The sequence below is a fragment of the Pecten maximus genome, chromosome 14 (assembly GCF_902652985.1).
Source record: "Pecten maximus chromosome 14, xPecMax1.1, whole genome shotgun sequence".
NCBI lineage: Eukaryota > Metazoa > Mollusca > Bivalvia > Pectinida > Pectinidae > Pecten > Pecten maximus.
Window position 1 is genome coordinate 1,643,457 of NC_047028.1, and position 26,823 is coordinate 1,670,279.

Sequence of the window (26,823 nt, forward strand, 5' to 3'; positions counted from 1 at the left end):
AACGCCCAATGCCAGGCCTCAACGTTTGATTATTTGTAATCCATTTCTGAACATTGACAAATAGACAAAAATCAAACAAAACCGCTTTTTTAGATCTTTTAAAAGATGTCGTTTGTTGTCAGGTGACCACCGAATTGACTTGAAGTACATGGGAAATGATGTGGACGGCAGTCCTTTTACTGCCAAGGCATACGACTACGTCTGCTATCATCATTACACCTCTCAGAAATGGATTGGTTGGATCATCCTTTGATTTTACAAGTATGCTACCTTCATTTTGTGGTTTTTAATTCTTAACTATTTTATATGAATAATTTATATGGTTTATTTCATTTCAAAGAAAGCAATGCATAATTGGACAGATCGGGTGTGTAACATGTTCATGAGAATTTATGATTTGTGCCAGAAAAAAAAATATACCGGAAATTTAGAAATATTTTTAAGTTAATGACTGTCTTTATATTTCGTAATTATTTGATATCGTGTTAATTTCTTATCAAACATATTATGCTAATTGCCGAATGAATGTTGACTAAGTGTTTTGTCTGTGGTTACAGTTGATGTGTCACAAGCTGGGGAGGGACAGCTTGAGATTATGGTGAATAACGGTAACCTTCCCAACACGGTGGAGCTGGAACGCCCCAGTGTATACCGTATCACATTCACCCCCACCAGTGCCGGCAAGCAGTATGTTGATATCAACTTCAACAGTGAATCATTGCCAGGTAGGTTTTGGTGATTTAGGGGGAACATCAGGATAACAAGGTATGTTTGGGTGATTTAGGGAACATCAGGATAACAAGGTATGTTTGGGTGATTTAGGGGGAACATCAGGTAAACCAGGTATGTTTGGGTGATTTAGGGGGAACATCAGGTAAACCAGGTAGGTTTGGGTGATTTAGGGGGAACATCAGGTAAACCAGGTAGGTTTGGGTGATTTAGGGAACATCAGGATAACAAGGTATGTTTGGGTGATTTAGGGGAACATCAGGTAAACCAGGTATGTTTGGGTGATTTAGGGGGAACATCAGGTAAACCAGGTAGGTTTGGGTGATTTAGGGGGAACATCAGGTAAACCAGGTAGGTTTGGGTGATTTAGGGAACATCAGGATAACAAGGTATGTTTGGGTGATTTAGGGGGAACATCAGGTAAACCAGGTAGGTTTGGGTGATTTAGGGGAACATCAGGTAAACCAGGTATGTTTGGGTGATTTAGGGGGAACATCAGGTAAACCAGGTAGGTTTGGGTGATTTAGGGGGAACATCAGGTAAACCAGGTAGGTTTGGGTGATTTAGGGGGAACATCAGGTAAACCAGGTATGTTTGGGTGATTTAGGGGGAACATCAGGTAAACCAGGTAGGTTTGGGTGATTTAGGGGGAACATCAGGTAAACCAGGTATGTTTGGGTGATTTAGGGGAACATCAGGTAAACCAGGTATGTTTGGGTGATTTAGGGGGAACATCAGGTAAACCAGGTAGGTTTGGGTGATTTAGGGAACATCAGGATAACAAGGTATGTTTGGGTGATTTAGGGGGAACATCAGGATAACAAGGTATGTTTGGGTGATTTAGGGAACATCAGGATAACAAGGTATGTTTGGGTGATTTAGGGGGAACATCAGGTAAACCAGGTAGGTTTGGGTGATTTAGGGGAACATCAGGTAAACCAGGTATGTTTGGGTGATTTAGGGGAACATCAGGTAAACCAGGTAGGTTTGGGTGATTTAGGGGGAACATCAGGTAAACCAGGTATGTTTGGGTGATTTAGGGAACATCAGGATAACAAGGTATGTTTGGGTGATTTAGGGGGAACATCAGGTAAACCAGGTAGGTTTGGGTGATTTAGGGAACATCAGGATAACAAGGTATGTTTGGGTGATTTAGGGGGAACATCAGGTAAACCAGGTATGTTTGGGTGATTTAGGGGGAACATCAGGTAAACCAGGTAGGTTTGGGTGATTTAGGGGGAACATCAGGTAAACCAGGTAGGTTTGGGTGATTTAGGGGGAACATCAGGTAAACCAGGTAGGTTTGGGTGATTTAGGGAACATCAGGATAACAAGGTATGTTTGGGTGATTTAGGGGAACATCAGGTAAACCAGGTAGGTTTGGGTGATTTAGGGAACATCAGGATAACAAGGTATGTTTGGGTGATTTAGGGGGAACATCAGGTAAATCAGGTACATCCATTCTATAAATACCACAATGGAAACTGGGGGACAATAGTTGTCTGTTCTCCCTTCCACACTAAATCTTGTCCTAGACTCTATCTCGGTGATCCTGTGTAGGTCCTCCCCTCTGTTCTCCCTTCCACACTAAATCTTGTCCTAGACTCTATCTCGGTGATCCTGTGTAGGTCCTCCCCTTTGTTCTCCCTTCCACACTAAATCTTGTCCGAGACTCTATCTCGGTGATCCTGTGTAAGTCCTCCCCTCTGTTCTCCCTTCCACACTAAATCTTGTCCTAGACTCTATCTCGGTGATCCTGTGTAGGTACTCCCCTCTGTCCTCCCTTCCACACTAAATCTTGTCCTAGACTCTATCTCGGTGATCCTGTGTAGGTCCTCCCCTCTGTTCTCCCTTCCACACTAAATCTTGTCCTAGACTCTATCTCGGTGATCCTGTGTAGGTCCTCCCCTCTGTTCTCCCTTCCACACTAAATCTTGTCCTAGACTCTATCTCGGTGATCCTGTGTAGGTCCTCCCCTCTGTTCTCCCTTCCACACTAAATCTTGTCCTAGCCTCTATCTCGGTGATCCTGTGTAGGTCCTCCCCTCTGTTCTCCCTTCCACACTAAATCTTGTCCTAGACTCTATCTCGGTGATCCTGTGTAGGTCCTCCCCTCTGTTCTCCCTTCCACACTAAATCTTGTCCTAGACTCTATCTCGGTGATCCTGTGTAGGTCCTCCCCTCTGTTCTCCCTTCCACACTAAATCTTGTCCTAGACTCTATCTCGGTGACCTTCAGCGAATTTCCCTGTTGAAAGGTACAGACAGATACCTTCAGCATAATAAAAATATGTATTCATGCTCTGATGGGAACAAAATGTGAATTGCCACAGAGTCCTGATCAGTAATAACTCATTATCTGAGGTGGTTTCTTCCTTCTTCTCTATGGTCACATTCTGTTTTGATCATAAATATTACTTTAGTTGAGTTTTGAAAAAAAAAACTAAAAAGAAGAACTTATCCACTGTTAACACTGTATTGTCTAGTGATGGACCCTTCGTATACAACAGGAAGTATCAATGTAGCTAGGCCTGGTGATAACAGCTGTAGAGTTTATGTCTGTACAATGTTAACAATGTCAGTATCTGTTCCTGCAAATACAGGAATGATTTTGTCAAGGAAAAAAAATGGCATGTCCTAGCCAGGCTTTGATAATTTTGAAACAAATTATGGAAGAAGTTATGATTTTCAAATCATATCAATCATTTTTGTCATTGTTAGATATGCATGGCTGCCTTTCGAAAGTTGGTCAAATATGCATGGCTGCCTTTCGAAAGTTGGTCAAATATGCATGGCTGCCTTTCGAAAGTTGGTCAAATATGCATGGCTGCCTTTCGAAAACTTGGTAAACCCATCACCCCAGAAATATTACTTGATAGTATCTTATAATTTATCCTGATAGTCTATCTAATTGATGCTGTCTATTGTACGACAGGTTCTCCATTCTCCATAGTCTATTTGATTGATGCTGTCTATTGTACGACAGGGTCTCCATTCTCCATAGTCTATCTAATTGATGCTGTCTATTGTACGACAGGTTCTCCATTCTCCTGCCTGGCATATGACGGTGCCGGCGTGACGCTGACCGGAATGGACAACGTCATTCCCGCTAACAGGTCCACTTCCTTCAACATCCAGTGTGAGTCCGATGAGGTGGAACCGGAAGTCGAAGTTAGCTGTAAGTCTCACGACCAACTCACTTGTTTGATTAACACTGACACTAAATATAGTTCATTGTTATTTTATTTTACATTCAGACACATAGGGACTATAATTGGGATTTCAATAAAAAAAAAACAAAAAAAAGAACAGAATTTATAAACTCTCCAAATGGAACATATTGGGCAGCATTTGTTTATTTGTATATCAGTTATAGGAATTCCAGTAACTATGTAGTGAGAATATCATATCATCATTACACAAAAATTCATAAAAAGCAGTTGTTGATTAGCTGAACGTATGGACAGTTTAGTGATCATGAAACCCAAATTAAATGTCTGAACCACATGTATAAAATAGTTTTGTGAAATTATATAAGTGTTAAAGAAAAGATAAAAGGTATGCAGTCTTTCACATCAAAGCATCTTTCGGCCAAAACTGCTGGATATACAATATATACATATTTTGATACATTCAAGTGTCGTAAAATCTTAGCAGGTGAACATATTAAATATTGATGCATTTGTGAAATGATATACAAAAACTTATTTAACACAATTTAGAGCAATGGTTTGAACAAGAAGTGCTGAATAAGCATTACTGTAGAAATATGTAGATTGATATAGGTATGATATACTACATGTCACCAGTCACTAGGTTTGATACAGACTCTGTGGAGAGTTGGGAGAATGTTTGGGGGCGTTGGCACATCACCATTATATTTGTATCTGTATTAGCTGTTGTGTTGTCACATCTAACCAATAAAATGCATGTTACATTCTACAAACCGTGGTCATTGTACTTCAGACTAACACTGACATTTGTAAGTCACCCCGGGGAAGGCTACAAATCGTGGTCATTGTACTTCAGACTAACACTGACATTTGTAAGTCACCACGGGGAAGGCTACAAATCGTGGTCATTATACTTCAGACTAACACTGACATTTGTAAGTCACCCCCGGGGAAGGCTACAAATCGTGGTCATTGTACTTCAGACTAACACTGACATTTGTAAGTCACCCCGGGGAAGGCTACAAATCGTGGTCATTATACTTCAGACTAACACTGACATTTGTAAGTCACCCCGGGGAAGGCTACAAATCGTGGTCATTGTACTTCAGACTAACACTGACATTTGTAAGTCACCCCCGGGGAAGGCTACAAACCGTGGTCATTGTACTTCAGACTAACACTGACATTTGTAAGTCACCCCGGGGAAGGCTACAAATCGTGGTCATTATACTTCAGACTAACACTGACATTTGTAAGTCATTCCAGGGAAGGCAGTATCGTGTTTGCATGTGATACAAAAACTAACTATCAAAGCATGATATAGGAACCATTTCATGTTTGGATGATTAATTTTCCCTGCATGCTTATTTCCAGATTTTATTCTGACAATTTCTCCTCAAATTAAAACGATTTATGAGATGAATTTTGTTTTCCCTGATCCCAGTATTATCTCCCTTGAAAAAAGTATGATTAAAAACAAAGGATGTTTTTTGTCAAAACTTGGGATAAACTAAATGCATTATATGCCATGCTTGATAAACAATGTATGATGTACAATGTATGATGTACAATGTATGATCTACACTGTATGATGTACAATGTATGATCTACAATGTATGATGTACAATGTATGATCTACAATGTATTATGTACAGTGTATGATGTACAATGTATGATAAATCATTCATTATAGATGTATGAAATGGAATGGAATGGATGTATGGAAATAATTGGCATGAAGACAAAAAGTTGATTTAATGGTAGACGAATGATCATACGAAAATGTACAATTATATAGCATACGGAAATGTACAATTATATAACGTACAAAAATGTTTAGCATGAAGACAGAATTTTGACTGTGATAGTTAAATGCTCGTACAAAACATGATTATGTGGCATACGGAAATGTTTAGCATGAAGACAGAATTTTGACTGATAGTTGAATGCTCGTACAACATATGATTATGTGGCATACGGATATGTTTGGCATGAAGACAGAATGGTGACAGACAATTCACTTCAAGGTAAGATTATTAACTTCAGCTGATGTTAAACAATAACAATAATTCATTCTGCTTTTGAAATAATTGGGATATTGAAAAGACAATGATATCAATGGAACTTATAAGAGAACATTATAAGATTTATAGTTATGAAATATTGTATTCCTGTTGTTTACTTATAGAAGTACTTGATTAGGAGACATTTTCATTCCAGCTGTATCAGGTGTGAAAGTTCCTGTCAAAGTCATGTCAGATGGCGAGGAGAAAATTGTCACATACACACCTAAAGTTACAGGTAAACCACTATTGTTATACCCTCGCAACGAAGTTAGGGGGGTATACTGGAATCAGGTTTTCTGTCTGTCTGTCTGTCCCTGAGTCTGTCTGTAGACACATCTTGTCCGGAGAACTCCTCCTAAACCGGTGGACGATTCCAATGACACTTCACACAAAAAGAGAGGACCATGTGTAGATGTGCAAAAAATGCAGCTGCTTAAATTCGGTTAAATTTGGTTGCCATGGTTACTTGTCACTATAAACAGGTTTTTATTGTGCAGACAACTTTTCCAAACTAATGTCATTATTAAATCTCTTAAGATGAAGTTGTTAACGTATAGTGTGATATTATCCCAAACAATAAGAACTGAAATCTTTGTTTTAGGAGAGCACACCATTGATATCAAGGTAGGCTATCATCATTTAGGTGACAGTCCCTACATGGTCAAGGTCTTTGACCCGAGGAATGTCAAGGCCATTGATATCCCAAAGAAATGCTACACAGGAAATCCCTGCTCATTTCAAGGTTAGTGGCTTGAGTATAGTTTACCTTTACTAATTAACACGTTTGTGATATTAAACAACATTACATTATCAGAAATATGATATTATCAGGGTATGATATAAAGTGGATCCACAGAACTATGTGTCTTAGCTATGGAGGACATTCAAGTGCTGATCGTTTTACTAATTTAAAGAGGTCATTACCAAAATCAAACATAATGTTTCATGTGTTGGAAAAGAGGGCCAACCTTATGAGCTCTATATACTTTTATTTTGAAAATCTTTCTTAAGATTATAAAGTCCACATATATGGGTGTTTGACCTTTGACCTTACAGTTGATGCTACTGCAGCTGGGGACGGTATCCTGGAGGTCGTAATTCTATGTGAGGGGAAGACCATACCTCACAAACTTACCTCCCTTGACAATGGTTTCTACGAGGTGGACTTCACAGGGACAGAGCCTTATCGTCATAGGGTCCACATGACACTGAACGATGAACTTGTCAAAGGTACAGTCAAATGTTTAATGATAATCTTAGCTGGCATGGTGCTCTGTATAGATAAGTTACTGATGTTAACTGATGGATGTAACTCAAGTGTTTAATGATAATCTTAGCTGGCATGGTGCTCTGTGTAGATAAGTTACTAATGTTAACTGATGGATGTAACTCAAGTGTTTAATGATAATCTTAGCTGGCATGGTGCTCTGTGTAGATAAGTTACTGATGTTAACTGATGGATGTAACTCAATCAGAGGGGAAACATTAATCCTTTATCAGATACAAAATTAAGGACTATATTCAAAATCAATTAGCATTTAAAAATCAACAGAAAGATAAGTAATTATTCCAATTGTATTTAGCTCTAGTAAATGATACCATGGCTGGGGCCTTAATTATGGATTTACTTTGGAGATTGAAAATATTATGAAAATAGAAAACTAAAGTGGTAGAAATAGAAGAAAGAATAGTGTAAATAACTTTTAAACACTTCTCGCTAGAAGGTTATAAACACACTGACATCAGAGGATGTGATGATGTCCATCGTTAGGTTATAAACACACAGACATCAGAGGATGTGATGATGTCCATCGTTAGGTTATAAACACACAGACAGAGAGGATGTGATGATGTCCATCGTTAGGTTATAATCACACAGACATCAGAGGATGTGATGATGTCCATCGTTAGGTTATAAACACACAGACATCAGAGGATGTGATGATGTCCATCGTTAGGTTATAAACACACAGACAACAGAGGATGTGATGATGTCCATCGTTAGGTTATAAACACACAGACAACAGAGGATGTGATGATGTCCATCATTAGATTATAAACACACAGACAACAGAGGATGTGATGATGTCCATCGTTAGGTTATAAACACACAGACAGAGAGGATGTGATGATGTCCATCGTTAGGTTATAAACACACAGACAACAGAGGATGTGATGATGTCCATCGTTAGGTTATAAATACACAGACAGAGAGGATGTGATGATGTCCATCGTTAGGTTATAAACACACAGACAGAGAGGATGTGATGATGTCCATCATTAGGTTATAAACACACAGACATCAGAGGATGTGATGATGTCCATCGTTAGGTTATAAACACACAGACAGAGAGGATGTGATGATGTCCATCGTTAGGTTATAAACACACAGACAGAGAGGATGTGATGATGTCCATCGTTAGGTTATAAACACACAGACAACAGAGGATGTGATGATGTCCATCGTTAGGTTATAAACACACAGACATCAGAGGATGTGATGATGTCCATCGTTAGGTTATAAACACACAGACAGAGAGGATGTGATGATGTCCATCGTTAGGTTATAAACACACAGACATCAGAGGATGTGATGATGTCCATCGTTAGGTTATAAACACACAGACATCAGAGGATGTGATGATGTCCATCGTTAGGTTAGAAACACACAGACATCAGAGGATGTGATGATGTCCATCGTTATGTTATAAACACACAGACAACAGAGGATGTGATGATGTCCATCGTTAGGCTATAAACACACAGACATCAGAGGATGTGATGATGTCCATCGCTAGGTTATAAACACACTGACAACAGAGGATGTGATGATGTCCATCGTTAGGTTATAAACACACAGACATCAGAGGATGTGATGATGTCCATCGTTAGGTTATAAACACACAGACATCAGAGGATGTGATGATGTCCATCGTTAGGTTATAAACACACAGACAACAGAGGATGTGATGATGTCCATCGTTAGGCTATAAACACACAGACATCAGAGGATGTGATGATGTCCATCGCTAGGTTATAAACACACAGACATCAGAGGATGTGATGATGTCCATCGTTAGGTTATAAACACACAGACATCAGAGGATGTGATGATGTCCATCGTTAGGTTATAAACACACAGACAACAGAGGACGTGATTATGTCCATCGTTAGGTTATAAACACACAGACAGAGAGGATGTGATGATGTCCATCGTTAGGTTATAAACACACTGACATCAGAGGATGTGATGATGTCCATCGTTAGGTTATAAACACACTGACAACAGAGGATGTGATGATGTCCATCGTTAGGTTATAAACACAGACAACAGAGGATGTGATGATGTCCATCGTTAGGTTATAAACACAGACAACAGAGGATGTGATGATGTCCATCGTTAGGTTATAAACACACAGACATCAGAGGATGTGATGATGTCCATCGTTAGGTTATAAACACACAGACATCAGAGGATGTGATGATGTCCATCGTTAGGTTAGAAACACACAGACATCAGAGGATGTGATGATGTCCATCGTTATGTTATAAACACACAGACAACAGAGGATGTGATGATGTCCATCGTTAGGCTATAAACACACAGACATCAGAGGATGTGATGATGTCCATCGCTAGGTTATAAACACACTGACAACAGAGGATGTGATGATGTCCATCGTTAGGTTATAAACACACAGACATCAGAGGATGTGATGATGTCCATCGTTAGGTTATAAACACACAGACATCAGAGGATGTGATGATGTCCATCGTTAGGTTATAAACACACAGACAACAGAGGATGTGATGATGTCCATCGTTAGGCTATAAACACACAGACATCAGAGGATGTGATGATGTCCATCGCTAGGTTATAAACACACAGACATCAGAGGATGTGATGATGTCCATCGTTAGGTTATAAACACACAGACATCAGAGGATGTGATGATGTCCATCGTTAGGTTATAAACACACAGACAACAGAGGACGTGATTATGTCCATCGTTAGGTTATAAACACACAGACAGAGAGGATGTGATGATGTCCATCGTTAGGTTATAAACACACTGACATCAGAGGATGTGATGATGTCCATCGTTAGGTTATAAACACACTGACAACAGAGGATGTGATGATGTCCATCGTTAGGTTATAAACACAGACAACAGAGGATGTGATGATGTCCATCGTTAGGTTATAAACACAGACAACAGAGGATGTGATGATGTCCATCGTTAGGTTATAAACACAGACAACAGAGGACGTGATGATGTCCATCATTAGGTTATAAACACACAGACATCAGAGGATGTGATGATGTCCATCGTTAGGTTATAAACACACAGACAGAGAGGATGTGATGATGTCCATCGCTAGGTTATAAACACACAGACAACAGAGGATGTGATGATGTCCATCGTTAGGTTATAAACACACAGACAGAGAGGATGTGATGATGTCCATCGTTAGGTTATAAACACACAGACATCAGAGGATGTGATGATGTCCATCGTTAGGTTATAAACACAGACAACAGAGGATGTGATGATGTCCATCGTTAGGTTATAAACACACAGACATCAGAGGATGTGATGATGTCCATCGTTAGGTTATAAACACACAGACAGAGAGGATGTGATGATGTCCATCGTTAGGTTATAAACACACAGACAGAGAGGATGTGATGATGTCTATCGTTAGGTTATAAACACACAGACAACAGAGGATGTGATGATGTCCATCGTTAGGTTATAAACACACAGACAGAGAGGATGTGATGATCCCACTAACATAATGTAAATCAAGGTTTCCCCCTGAAGGTTTTTCTCCAGCAACCAGAACAACATTTATTCCTTAATAGTCTCATAATTAAATCTCTAACAGAGCTAAATCATGTTCGTAGAATTATAAAAGTTGTTAAAGGTTCATGTATGTTTGTTGACAGGGAGTCCATTCTGGGTAGAATATGTGGACGAGATGGAGGAAATGCTGGCTGAGTTTGAACGGCAACAGTTTGTACAGATGCGTACTCTGGCGGGCATAACATTCAAGGGCACGGCCGAGATGGTAGATCAGTTCAGTACCGAAATCATAGGTACTCTTTTACTGGACAGTGTGACTGGGAATTCTACATTCGTGTTCTTCTCAATGCAGAATGTATTACAGAATGCTGCAAATGTTCTTTAAAAATATGTATTGAATGCAAAAAAAAAAAAAAAAAAAAAAATAATTGAACAGCATGTTGAAGATTGAACAAATGATGGAGATGTATGGAATGGTCGAGCCCATCTACATTGGTTGTATCATTTATTGGCATGGGACATGGGAATGTTTTGGTGAATTATGACCTCTATCTTACCAACTGGTCCAGGTGTTGTAATGTTGAATGAAGAATGCTCGAACAGCTGAATGATTGACACCTGTCACTGATGGAGGGACGGTAAGCCTGTCTGAAACAATGACCATGGGTATAATAACTATATATTCAGGAATGCAGTCTGATTATAAATAAAAACTACTGTGTTTGATGTGCCTTGTTTTTTATTCTGAAGTGTTTACCATCATTTATGTAATTTGCATGAAAATTTCTTTGTAACCATGACATTTCAATGACCTTTGGATGTTGACCTCTAAACTTTTTAGTGACTATCTGTATCATGCATCTCCTTAAGGAAATTTGTTTTCTGTTCCTCTTGTTTCAATCAATAATAAATGTAACTCATATTGATATACCTGATAACTGTATGTGTTATCTACTATCACATCAGCGTGTCTGGGAATCACTGATGACCTAACATGGACTGATACTTATCTATACAGACTGATGTCTGTGTGATGGACCCTTATTCTGTTATACAGTTCATCTCGGTATCTCCAGATGTCTAGTTCAATCTTGACAACTAGCTGAATTTCCTTGACAGCTGAATCATAGATATTGGTTCATTTGATGTGTGTATTGTCACTGGAACAGCACAAACATATCTAAGGAATGCCTAATCAACAAGGTCACAATGTCAAAATTATATTTCTACCCACCAATTTAAAATTCTTATTCACCTCACCTTTTAAAATAAAATCACCCTATGTTAAAATTGCCCTTCTATTTCAAAATAGCAAGACTTATAATTTGTAGACTTTAGATTTTTTTTCTTCCTGAAATGGTCTAGCTCAGTTAGACAATGTCCTGTAGACAGACGTCAATATGATTCTAGGAGATCCTAGAGATTGACTACGCCCAATGTGATATTGTGACCACATCGTAGTGTGCGGTCACTATTATTGTGTGTGGTCACTATTATAGTGTGCGGTCACTATTATTATGTGCGGTCACTATTATAGCATTTGATATTTGTTGATTGATATGAAGACATTGTTTGATATTTATACTCATTTAACCAATCATCAAGTTTAGTATAGACATTGTGGATTTAATTGACCATTTTCCCATCATCCTTTAATACGCTATACCAGTTTAGTGCTGTCATCCATTTGCCTAATGACCTTATTAATGACCTTACCCCTGGCTTATATTAGACATTTTCCTATCTCAAGTCTAGGGACAATTCCATTTGTGACCAAACTGCATGTTGCATGGGTTTAGGAAGTGATTTGAATTATCATAAGACTGTACACATTTTCAGGTCGGTTTGAGAGCATGGGGTAATTAATTTAGCTTACCTGCTTTACAACAAATGTATATTGCTCGGATAGGAATGCTTGTATTGACTAGCTAGATCCTCCCTCGCTTGGAGAATACGTAAGAACAGGTCGGGGCTATGGACATCACTTGGCTTAGGGACCATTTCATAGCTCAGTAGCGTGCAGTACCTGCTTGGAGTTATAGAATGCTGGTGTATGGAAAATGGCTGTAGATTTTAGCCGCATGCTCTGGTCTAGTATGGTAAGTTTGATGAAAGATTTCATTTCGTCATCATATTGATTTATCTTAAAGATTGAAAAGTTAATACATTTCTAAGATTCATAATATTGTTGAAATATTTCAGTATTATCTCAAGTTTTTCTGCTTTGATAAGACCATAGATTAAATATCATAGAATTTAAAATGACAATATAATAATGGTTATAATGGTTAATATGTGAAATACAATAATATCACTGTATAAAGAGGAAAGGAGAAAATTCAAGAAACAATAAAGGAAAGAGATTAGCAGTAATTAAATTTCCCAAACAAAGATGAAATGTGTCGGGACATCTCAACAACATGAGTAACAAAATTTATTGGCTTGTCATCAAATCTAAACTTCCTTCCAAAAGTCTACTTTTTTTTCTTTCTTTCTTTTTTTTTTATTGGAAGATTTTGCATTTTACAGCACCAAGTGGGAGCAAATTATCTGCGAAGATCCGGGAGATGAGGCCGGGTGCCTACTGTGTGGAGTGGAAACCAACAGAGGTTGGGAGCCATCTTGTAGAGGTTTATTTCGCTGGAAATCTCATCCCAGGATTCCCCAGCGTTGTCAAGGTGTTCGACACTAACAAAGTCAAGTTGCTGACTCAGCTTGGCAGAGCCGAGGTTGGAGAGTTGTATGAGTTAACATGTAAGTGTATGTCTGAATTAAACTGCTGTGTCCTGTTATTGTAGAAAACTGATCAGCTGCCATGATTAAAACTCTATAGGTATGTTAATGACCCGCGACGTAGTACTGGGAGGTATATGTGTGTTAATTAGGGCATTTCACCAACTGGTAAAAAGACCCATAGTTTTTGTTCTGTTTATTTTTATCATTCTACACTTTATTTTGTCCCCACAACTGCTCAAAAATGATAAGAGTTATGTCATTGGCATTTCTCAAACATTGTTTGGCATATGTCAAAGAGGTGTGGTCATCTATTAATAAGTAGGTCAAGAATACAATATGGCCGCCATGACTTCATACCTAAAAATGTTTAAAATGGCCATAACTTGAAAACCGTTGAATTTATAGGGTTTATGTAATTCTATTATCTGTAGAATATCTTTTGGTCAAACTTTTTCCCATGCCATGTAAGTACAAAATACATGTCTGATTAAATAGCTCGCTAAGGGTTCAAGTTCATCTATTTTTAGAAAATGTTCATTTTTCAATATTTAAAAAAAAAATAAACATAGACCGATGAAGTTTGTCATTCTGATGATTTTGATGTCAATAACATTACAGGTATTCTTGATTCTTTTTTTAATGTTTCAGTTTTGGTGGACGAGGCTGGTGAAGGTCGTTTAGAGGTCGTAGTTGAGTGTGAGGGGGAGACAATTCCCAGTTTTGTTGAGAGAAGGAAGGAGGGACAGCTGACTACAACCTTTACTCCTAGGGTCGGAAAAAAACACCTGGTCACGATCACCTTTAACGACCAACATGTTCCAGGTAAGTACATGTATTTGATATACAGGTAAACATTAGGCCAGAAAAAAAGAAATAACTTCAAGGTTATAAAGGGAAGAATTAGATGAATAGTTAACATGTAGAAATGTTCTCTGCGTCTTGAGTTTTTTGTGGTATTGACAGCAGAAACTAAAATCAAATCAACTCAACAACTACCCACTAAGGTGATAGGATGTATTTAAATGGGAATTACCCACAAGGTCATAGGATGAATTTTAGAAGGATTTTACTGCAAGGTGATAATACGAATTTAAACGAGAGGATGAATCTAAGCGAGAGTCTGTTTGAAACTGTCTGAATCAATGGTTGAATGAAAAAACCTGCTGCTGAAATGTTGGAAGATGAACTATTCCAGTATATTTTTGAATAGGAAATCCTGAAGAAATACAAATATGATTGGTTGCAAACTTTTTTAATGATCAACCTGGATCAATTATATTTTGATGTAGATAAACATGATAAAATTGGAGAAAAGTTGATAATTTACAGAATTGTTTTCCTTTCAGGTTCTCCATTTACTATCCAGGTTGAGGATATGGAGGAGAGGGTGACTAGAATCGAGGAGACAGTAGTTACCTCATCTGTAACTAAACCCCTGTCAATCAACGTCCACACACGCCACCTTCAGATCGACCAGCGCCAGTGGTTCGTCCTGGAGACATATGGAGGCGACATTGATTCACAGAATCTTCAAATACAGATTATAGGTCCCTACAAACTATGTACCATACCAAATAAAGTTTTACACCTCAACATGGTTTTTACAGCAGTTTCTATTGTTTTTCAGATATTTGTATTCCCTGTAATCTTTGATTTTTCCCCAGATGTATTTGTACTTCATTGTTTTGAATGCTACAATATTTCAGTAAAACTGGAATGATATTTTGTATCGATAATATGAATCAGGTTTGTACTAACGATCACCACTATATGAATGTATTTTTGTGTTTCTTAAGAATGGTGACTATATACATGAATTTTAACAGAAATTGTCTGAGGAGGAGCGTATGTTTCATATAGGAAAAAATAACTTAATCTGATTCTTGTTTAAAACTCCCGATGGACATGTTTGACTATTTCTATGTAATAAGTATTATTGTTACACGTTTACAGCGCCAAACGGCATTGGTATACCGGCTCGCCTTGTATCGCAGTCTGGAGGCAACTTCCGTGTGGAATGGACCCCAACTACACCAGGTGAGTTACCTCCCTTTGTATAATATTGGACAATACTTCCATGTGTTTAGAAGGTCCACTACACGAAGGTTCTTAATTATCTCTCTTTGCATAATATATAATGATTTTTCTACGTGTTTGAACTCCCGACTACACCAGGGGAATTACTTCCTATAATGTTGGACAAAATGTGTGTAATTGGACGCAAACTACACCAGATAAGTTGCTAGTTACCTCCTTTAGTTTGATATTGGGTAATTTTTCTATGTGTAGTAGATACCAATTACATCAGATAAGTTCTTAGTTATCTCCCCTAGAAAATAAATATATATGTAGCGATATTTCCATGTGGAGTTAAAATTAGCCACCATCCTTTGTATAATAAAGGACAATGTTTAATTGTGCTTTGCCAATTAAAACTTCTTAGATATTTAAAGACATTTCATTGTTTCTCTTGTTTGATTCAGGTCGACATCGTGTGGAGGTGCAGTTTGCTGGTCGCCAGATTGACGGTAGTCCATTCTTTGTTGATGTGTTTGACCTACTTTCCATCCGAGTCAACAACTTCCAGCAGGGAGGAGTTGGTGAAGACGCCAGCTTTAATGGTAGGTACAGTTGTTGACTTTTGTAGGGAATAGTTATTCAACACTTTGTAAATAAAATTCAGTTTTTAGGGTTACAAGTATCTGTATTTATCAAAATGAAATATTTCCAGCTTAAAAGATTTCAATAGGAATTCCCATCAAACAACCTTAATTGTTTTCAGATGTTTCACGCCTACATAAGGCCAGTTACCTCATGATCAGTCATTTCCCTATAACCTAGAATAGTATGATATTGTCACATGGGACAGGTGTTGTATACATTGAACATATCACAGACTTAATCTGTTTTAATTTTGCCTGTTACAGTGGACTTGGCTGATGCTGGGTCATTAGAGAGCAGCATACGAGTTGTCAGTCCCTCCGGCCGAAATGTCAAATGCAGCGTGGGTGGAGATTACCTTAAGTCAGTCACCTACGTACCCGACGAAGGAGGACCACACAATATCTACATCACTTACGCAGGGTTTGAGTTACCAGGTAAGTCTTTGTTTACCTGAAATCTGACCTTTTTACCTTAATTACCAAGTTGGACCACACACTTCCAGGTAAATCCTAAATTAATTACCTTTAGTATGTTACCTTAACATACCTGACAAAGATAGAACACACATTGTCTTCATCAACGATGCTGGATTGGTGTTACCAGGTAAGTCTTTGTTTACTTGGAATCTGACCTATATACCTTAGTTAAGTTATTTTCATGTATTCAGTATAAAAATATCATTTGTAAATGTTCACATTCACAAAATGACTGGGAACTTGATGTATGAGGTAAGTGTAGGATTTTTAAATCCTGATTTGAACTGTTGAATGCTGATTTTACTGTTATATCTCAAGATAATAAAACAAACAGACATGTGAAATTGACAGACAGTGGCAACAAAAAAACAGAAGGGAATCTGTGATTGCCATATTCTCAATAGGAGGATCTGGAGAAGAGGATCGGTCAACTGTGTTAATTAATCTGTGTGTAGTGTAATCTTAAGTTAGCTATGGAATCCTTGGCTACAAATAATGTGTTTAATACTGAGACTCGAGTAAACAGTTGTACCAACACTCCAGTATAGAGACTGTACCAACACTCCAGTATAGAGACTGTGATGTACCAACACTCCAGTATAGAGACTGTGATGTACCAACACTCCAGTATAGAGACTGTGATGTACCAACACTCCAGTATAGAGACTGTACCAACACTCCAGTATAGAGACTGTGATGTACCAACACTCCAGTATAGAGACTGTGATGTACCAACACTCCAGTATAGAGACTGTGATGTACCAACACTCCAGTATAGAGACTGTACCAACACTCCAGTATAGAGACTGTGATGTACCAACACTCCAGTATAGAGACCATGATGTACCAACACTCCAGTATAGAGACTGTGATGTACCAACACTCCAGTATAGAGACTGTACCAACACTCCAGTATAGAGACTGTACCAACACTCCAGTATAGAGACTGTACCAACACTCCAGTATAGAGACTGTACCAACACTCCAGTATAGAGACTGTACCAACACTCCAGTATAGAGACTGTGATGTACCAACACTCCAGTATAGAGACTGTACCAACACTCCAGTATAGAGACTGTACCAACACTCCAGTATAGAGACTGTGATGTACCAACACTCCAGTATAGAGACTGTACCAACACTCCAGTATAGAGACTGTGATGTACCAACACTCCAGTATAGAGACTGTACCAACACTCCAGTATAGAGACTGTGATGTACCAACACTCCAGTATAGAGACCGTGATGTACCAACACTCCAGTATAGAGACTGTGATGTACCAACACTCCAGTATAGAGACTGTACCAACACTCCTGTATAGAGACTGTACCAACACTCCAGTATAGAGACCGTGATGTACCAACACTCCAGTATAGAGACTGGGATGTACCAACACTCCAGTATAGAGACTGTACCAACACTCCAGTATAGAGACTGTGATGTACCAACACTCCAGTATAGAGACTGTGATGTACCAACACTCCAGTATAGAGACTGTGATGTACCAACACTCCAGTATAGAGACTGTACCAACACTCCAGTATAGAGACTGTGATGTACCAACACTCCAGTATAGAGACTGTGATGTACCAACACTCCAGTATAGAGACTGTGATGTACCAACACTCCAGTATAGAGACTGTGATGTACCAACACTCCAGTATAGAGACTGTACCAACACTCCAGTATAGAGACTGTACCAACACTCCAGTATAGAGACCGTGATGTACCAACACTCCAGTATAGAGACTGTGATGTACCAACACTCCAGTATAGAGACTGTACCAACACTCCAGTATAGAGACTGTACCAACACTCCAGTATAGAGACCGTGATGTACCAACACTCCAGTATAGAGACTGTACCAACACTCCAGTATAGAGACTGTACCAACACTCCAGTATAGAGACCGTGATGTACCAACACTCCAGTATAGAGACTGTACCAACACTCCAGTATAGAGACTGTACCAACACTCCAGTATAGAGACTGTGATGTACCAACACTCCAGTATAGAGACTGTGATGTACCAACACTCCAGTATAGAGACTGTACCAACACTCCAGTATAGAGACTGTGATGTACCAACACTCCAGTATAGAGACTGTACCAACACTCCAGTATAGAGACTGTGATGTACCAACACTCCAGTATAGAGACTGTGATGTACCAACACTCCAGTATAGAGACTGTACCAACACTCCAGTATAGAGACTGTGATGTACCAACACTCCAGTATAGAGACTGTGATGTACCAACACTCCAGTATAGAGACCGTGATGTACCAACACTCCAGTATAGAGACTGTGATGTACCAACACTCCAGTATAGAGACCGTGATGTACCAACACTCCAGTATAGAGACTGTACCAACACTCCAGTATAGAGACTGTGATGTACCAACACTCCAGTATAGAGACCGTGATGTACCAACACTCCAGTATAGAGACTGTGATGTACCAACACTCCAGTATAGAGACTGTGATGTACCAACACTCCAGTATAGAGACTGATGTACCAACACTCCAGTATAGAGACTGTACCAACACTCCAGTATAGAGACTGTACCAACACTCCAGTATAGAGACTGTGATGTACCAACACTCCAGTATAGAGACTGTGATGTACCAACACTCCAGTATAGAGACTGTGATGTACCAACACTCCAGTATAGAGACTGTACCAACACTCCAGTATAGAGACTGTGATGTACCAACACTCCAGTATAGAGACTGTGATGTACCAACACTCCAGTATAGAGACTGTACCAACACTCCAGTATAGAGACTGTACCAACACTCCAGTATAGAGACTGTACCAACACTCCAGTATAGAGACTGTACCAACACTCCAGTATAGAGACTGTACCAACACTCCAGTATAGAGACTGTACCAACACTCCAGTATAGAGACTGTACCAACACTCCAGTATAGAGACTGTACCAACACTCCAGTATAGAGACTGTGATGTACCAACACTCCAGTATAGAGACTGTGATGTACCAACACTCCAGTATAGAGACTGTACCAACACTCCAGTATAGAGACTGTGATGTACCAACACTCCAGTATAGAGACTGTGATGTACCAACACTCCAGTATAGAGACTGTACCAACACTCCAGTATAGAGACCGTGATGTACCAACACTCCAGTATAGAGACTGTGATGTACCAACACTCCAGTATAGAGACTGTGATGTACCAACACTCCAGTATAGAGACCGTGATGTACCAACACTCCAGTATAGAGACTGTACCAACACTCCAGTATAGAGACTGTGATGTACCAACACTCCAGTATAGAGACTGTGATGTACCAACACTCCAGTATAGAGACTGTACCAACACTCCAGTATAGAGACTGTACCAACACTCCAGTATAGAGACTGTGATGTACCAACACTCCAGTATAGAGACTGTGATGTACCAACACTCCAGTATAGAGACTGTACCAACACTCCAGTATAGAGACTGTACCAACACTCCAGTATAGAGACTGTGATGTACCAACACTCCAGTATAGAGACTGTACCAACACTCCAGTATAGAGACTGTGATGTACCAACACTCCAGTATAGAGACTGTGATGTACCAACACTCCAGTATAGAGACTGTGATGTACCAACACTCCAGTATAGAGACTGTACCAACACTCCAGTATAGAGACCGTGATGTACCAACACTCCAGTATAGAGACTGTACCAACACTCCAGTATAGAGACTGTACCAACACTCCAGTATAGAGACTGTGATGTACCAACACTCCAGTATAGAGACTGTGATGTACCAACACTCCAGTATAGAGACTGTACCAACACTCCAGTATAGAGACTGTGATGTACCAACACTCCAGTATAGAGACTGTGATGTACCAACACTCCAGTATAGAGACTGTGATGTACCAACACTCCAGTATAGAGACTGTGATGTACCAACACTCCAGTATAGAGACTGTGATGTACCAACACTCCAGTATAGAGACTGTGATGTACCAACACTCCAGTATAGAGACTGTGATGTACCAACACTCCAGTATAGAGACTGTGATGTACCAACACTCCAGTATAGAGACTGTGATGTACCAACACTCCAGTATAGAGACCGTGATGTACCAACACTCCAGTATAGAGACTGTGATGTACCAACACTCCAGTATAGAGACTGTGATGTACCAACACTCCAGTATAGAGACCGTGATGTACCAACACTCCAGTATAGAGACTGTACCAACACTCCAGTATAGAGACTGTGATGTACCAACACTCCAGTATAGAGACTGTACCAACACTCCAGTATAGAGACTGTACCAACACTCCAGTATAGAGACTGTGATGTACCAACACTCCAGTATAGAGACTGTGATGTACCAACACTCCAGTATAGAGACTGTACCAACACTCCAGTATAGAGACTGTGATGTACCAACACTCCAGTATAGAGACTGTACCAACACTCCAGTATAGAGACTGTGATGTACCAACACTCCAGTATAGAGACTGTGATGTACCAACACTCCAGTATAGAGACTGTACCAACACTCCAGTATAGAGACCGTGATGTACCAACACTCCAGTATAGAGACTGTGATGTACCAACACTCCAGTATAGAGACTGTACCAACACTCCAGTATAGAGACTGTACCAACACTCCAGTATAGAGACTGTACCAACACTCCAGTATAGAGACTGTACCAACACTCCAGTATAGAGACTGTGATGTACCAACACTCCAGTATAGAGACTGTGATGTACCAACACTCCAGTATAGAGACTGTGATGTACCAACACTCCAGTATAGAGACTGTACCAACACTCCAGTATAGAGACTGTGATGTACCAACACTCCAGTATAGAGACTGTACCAACACTCCAGTATAGAGACCGTGATGTACCAACACTCTAGTATAGAGACTGTACCAACACTCCAGTATAGAGACCGGGATGTACCAATACTTTAACAATTAGAGTTCAATTAGCAGTCACTATTACACCTAGTTATGTACCAGACAGTGTATGCTGTACACAGATGGATGTTATAAGGTGATTTGACATTAGTGCATTTTATGTCTTTCTCGGGTTTGAAAGACCAGAATAAAAAAAAAGAAATTTGTGTTTTTATCTGACTTACATTTAAATTCAGATGAAAGTTTCAATTGTTTATTAATTGCATAAGTTACATGCTCTTTAAGTTGATTTACCTGAAAACCTATTTTAATGGTTTTCCTAGTAATGCAGGTCTGTGAGGAAGTTAGGGTTATACCTGTACAAAATTCTGAGCCGGATCCTGATAGGAAAAACAGAAATGCCGATCGGAATCTGATAGGATTCCTCAACAATTTGTAAGAATACAATTGGACATGTAATTGTGTGCAAAATCTGATCGGTTCCTGGGAGATAAAATCTGTGTCTTGAAAAATCTTATTCCATATCCAGTCGGAATTTTTAAGAACTATAAATATTCCAGTGACTTAGACATGGATTTCAACACTTTGTCATTATGCCAATTAGTGATAGCCCGGTGGAATCAGGTGTGGAACCATGGGATACATTTACTCATACAGAAATCATTGTACTGTCATCAATACCATGTTCTAGTGAATCTAATGTTTGGCAGGAACTGTAACCTTATTGAGTTATCTAACTTTACAATGTCAATCTTATAAATGTAGGAAGTTATCCTACATCACCAAGTCTACCTATAATACTTAGAAAATTGTCAAATTGTAGGGAAGTTGTCAATGTCACCAATTCTACCTAAAATATGTAGGAAGTTGTCAAACTGTACGGAAGTTATCTTACGTCATCAAGTCTACCTAAAATGTGTAGGAAGTTGTCAAACTGTCTGGAAGTTATCTTACGTCACCAAGTCTACCTAAAATGCGTAGGAAGTTGTCAAACTGTCTGGAAGTTTTCTCGCGTCACCAAGTCTACCTAAAATGTGTAGGAAGTTGTCAAGTTTTCTTACGTCACCAAGTCTATCTAAAATGTGTAGGAAGTTGTCGAACTGTTGGGACATCACCAAGTCTACCTAAAATGTGTAGGAAGTTGTCGAACTGTTGGGACATCACCAAGTCTACCTAAAATGTGTAGGAAGTTGTCGAACTGTTGGGACATCACCAAGTCTACCTAAAATACGTAGGAAGTTGTCGAACTGTCTGGAAGTTTTCTTACGTCATCAAGTCTACCTAAAATGTGTAGGAAGTTGTCAAACTGTACGGAAGTTATCTTACGTCACCAAGTCTACCTAAAATGCTTAGGAAGTTGTCAAACTGTCTGGAAGTTTTCTCGCGTCACCAAGTCTACCTAAAATGCGTAGGAAGTTGTCAAGTTTTCTTACGTCTTCAAGTCTACCTAAAATACATAGGAAGTTGTCAAACTGTACGGAAGTTATCTTACGTCACCAAGTCTATCTAAAATGTGTAGGAAGTTGTCGAACTGTTGGGACATCACCAAGTCTACCTAAAATGTGTAGGAAGTTGTCGAACTCTTGGGACATCACCAAGTCTACCTAAAATGCGTAGGAAGTTGTCGAACTGTTGGGACATCACCAAGTCTACCTAAAATACGTAGGAAGTTGTCGAACTGTCTGGAAGTTTTCTTACGTCATCAAGTCTACCTAAAATGTGTAGGAAATTGTCGAACTGTATGGAAGTTTTCTTACGTCATCAAGTCTACCTAAAATGCGTAGGAAGTTGTCAAACTGTATGGAAGTTATCTTACGTCACCAAGTCTACCTAAAATGTGTAGGAAATTGTCGAACTGTCTGGAAGTTTTCTCGCGTCACCAAGTCTACCTAAAATACGTAGGAAGTTGTTAAACTGTCCGGAAGTTTTCTTACGTCATCAAGTCTACCTAAAATACGTAGGAAGTTGTCGAACTCTTGGGACATCACCAAGTCTACCTAAAATGCGTAGGAAGTTGTCGAACTGTTGGGACATCACCAAGTCTACCTAAAATACGTAGGAAGTTGTCGAACTGTTGGGACATCACCAAGTCTACCTAAAATACGTAGGAAGTTGTCGAACTGTCTGGAAGTTTTCTTACGTCACCAAGTCTACCTAAAATGTGTAGGAAGTTGTCGAACTGTATGGAAGTTTTCTTACGTCATCAAGTCTACCTAAAATGTGTAGGAAGTTGTCAAACTCTATGGAAGTTTTCTTACGTCATCAAGTCTACCTAAAATGTGTAGGAAGTTGTCAAACTCTATGGAAGTTTTCTTACGTCATCAAGTCTACCTAAAATGTGTAGGAAGTTGTCGAACTGTATGGAAGTTTTCTTACGTCATCAAGTCTACCTAAAATGTGTAGGAAGTTGTCAAACTCTATGGAAGTTTTCTTACGTCATCAAGTCTACCTAAAATGTGTAGGAAGTTGTCAACTGTAGGGATGTTATCTTACGTCATCAAGTCTACCTAAAATACATAGGAAGTTGTCAAACTGTCTGGAAGTTTTCTTACGTCATCAATTCTACCTAAAATGCGTAGGAAGTTGTCGAACTGTTGGGACATCACCAAGTCTACCTAAAATGCGTAGGAAGTTGTCGAACTGTCTGGAAGTTATCTTACGTCATCAAGTCTACCTAAAATGCGTAGGAAGTTGTCGAACAGTCTGGAAGTTATCTTACATCATCAAGTCTACTTAAAATGCGTAGGAAGTTGTCGAACTCTATGGAAGTTTTCTTACGTCATCAAGTCTACCTAAAATGCGTAGGAAGTTGTCGAACTGTAGGGAAGTTATTATTCAACGTCAACAAGTCTCAAATTTTCAAATCATGCTGGAAAGAAAGTTGAGGCGAATCATAAAGATAAGGGTGTTATTTACATCAAGGAATTGTGTCTGATCTGATCAGATAATGTACTTTTAATTTGAGCTAAATTCAACTATGCTTTCACATGTTAATCCGAGGTAAACAGGTGGAGAGGTTGGAGCAGTTTGTGGCTTTACCAGTTTATAAATGATCCAGACTGCCCGTTATGTAAATAACTGCATACCTGTAAAACTTGTTCACATCTTTTTCAAAGCTGGTAATTGGATGGACTTGAAGATAAACTAAACAGCTGCTTTTGTCAAGCCTGATCTGAATGAAAAAGTTTGAAGTGATCCTCTGAAATTATTATGGGAAAATTCTATTTCTTCTGAACTTGTAGTGTAATATTAGTGTTATATCAATGTTATCACACTGTTAAATATCAGTGTAATATCAGTGTTATATCAGTGCAATATCAGTGTGATCACAGTGTAATAACAGTATAATAGCAGTGTAATTTCAGTGTTATATCAGTGTAATATCAGTGTTATATCAGTGTAATATCAGTGTAATATCAGTGTTATATTAGTGTAATCACAGTGTGATCACAGTGTAATATCAGTATAATAGCAGTGTAATATCAGTGTTATATCAGTGTAATATCAGTGTAATATCAGTGTATATTAGTGTAATCACAGTGTAATATCAGTGTAATATCAGTGTAATATCCGTGTTATATCAGTGTAATCACATTGTAATATCAGTGTAATATCAGTGTAATATCAGTGTGATATCCGTGTAATATCAGTGTTATATTAGTGTAATCACAGTGTAATATCAGTGTAATATCAGTGTAATATCAGTGTTATATCAGTGTAATATCAGTGTGATATCCGTGTAATATCAGTGTTATATTAGTGTAATCACAGTGTAATATAATATCAGTGTTATATCAGTGTAATCACAGTGTAATATCAGTGTTATATCAGTGTTATATATTAGTGTAATATCAGTGTTATATCAGTGTTATGTCAGTGTAATCACAGTGTAATATCAGTGTTATATCAGTGTAATATCAGTGTTATATCAGTGTAATATCCGTGTAATATCAGTGTTATATTAGTGTAATCACAGTGTAATATCAGTGTTATATCAGTGTTATATTAGTGTAATATTAGAGTAATATCAGTGTGATATCAGTTATATTAGTGTAATCACTGTAATATCAGTGTTATATCAGTGTTATATATTAGTGTAATATCAGTGTTATATCAGTGTTATATCAGTGTTATATTAGTGTAATATCAGTGTTATATCAGCATTATATCAGCGTAATATCCATGTAATGTCAGTGTAATATCAGTATAATATCAGTGTTATATCAGTGTGATCACAGTGTAATAACAATGTAATATCAGTGTTATATTAGTGTAATATGGGTGTAATCAGGGTAATACCAGTTTAGTCACAGTATAAGTAGTATCAGTGTAATATCAGTGTAATATCACAGTGTAAGCAGTGAAGGAGTCTTGATAGTGTTCAGCTTTTCTGAGTTTTTTTTTCAAAGACAAGAGTTGAGTGTCAGATTTTAGGAGAGGTACAGCCAATATGTTATATATAGGCCATATATAGGTCACTGTGACTTCACTGCCTTGAGTAAGACTGTTTGTTTAAATCCTGGACTATTTCTTAGTTTATCAAATGTTTAGCTACCGTTATAGTTGGTGGTTTGCTTACAAGACTTCGAGTTACAATTAACTCCATTTCTTGGCTATAAAATGTATTCCTAGCTCCATTTATTGTTCATATATATTTTAAATCAAAAGTATTTTTACAAATAATTTTAGCTCTACAAATGATAATATATCTATATACATAAAATCAATATTCAGGGGAATATTTCTACCCAACAGTCAGCCAGCAAATCTGACCGATATAATCCTACCATTGAAAAAGCTTTGTAAGTAGTTTTATAAATAGTTTTCATTCATATTTTATACTAGACACTACCAAGCAGTCTGACAGATAAGCCTGGCTTTATGAGTTAAGTACGAATTATTTTAAGATTGAATTCTTGAGAGGACTAAAATTTCAAAATAATTTATTTCTGCTGCATGAATTACAAACTGATAGAATGACTCCAGATGTTTTGCTCTTAAATTTAGACATAAGAAATTAATTATCAGTGAAAAAAAAAATTTGTTCAAAATTATACCAATTCATTAATTACCACTAGGCCGGGTGAAGGAGCAACTCCAAATAAAGGGTATCTATACACATTCCATAGATTCCACATTCTGTACATGTTTGCCCCCATACAAATCCCAGATATTGACAAACTAAGACCATAGCGATTTCCACCAGTACGTATGGCCAAGGTACATACAGAACTTATGGCCGAGGTACATACAGAACTTATGGCCA

General features: G+C 38.4%; 1 protein-coding gene across 1 annotated transcript in view; it reads left to right on the plus strand.

Moving 5' to 3' along the window:
- Positions 1–26,823, plus strand: part of LOC117342596 (filamin-A-like) — a 111,317-nt gene that overhangs the window by 51,694 nt on the left and 32,800 nt on the right. Inside the window, 13 exon segments of the mRNA XM_033904790.1 lie at positions 123–251; positions 558–725; positions 3,765–3,905; positions 6,121–6,201; positions 6,568–6,708; positions 7,023–7,196; positions 10,918–11,067; positions 13,304–13,528; positions 14,159–14,332; positions 14,857–15,057; positions 15,464–15,547; positions 15,994–16,131; positions 16,438–16,608. Of these exon segments, the coding sequence (XP_033760681.1) occupies positions 123–251; positions 558–725; positions 3,765–3,905; positions 6,121–6,201; positions 6,568–6,708; positions 7,023–7,196; positions 10,918–11,067; positions 13,304–13,528; positions 14,159–14,332; positions 14,857–15,057; positions 15,464–15,547; positions 15,994–16,131; positions 16,438–16,608 (1,977 nt within the window).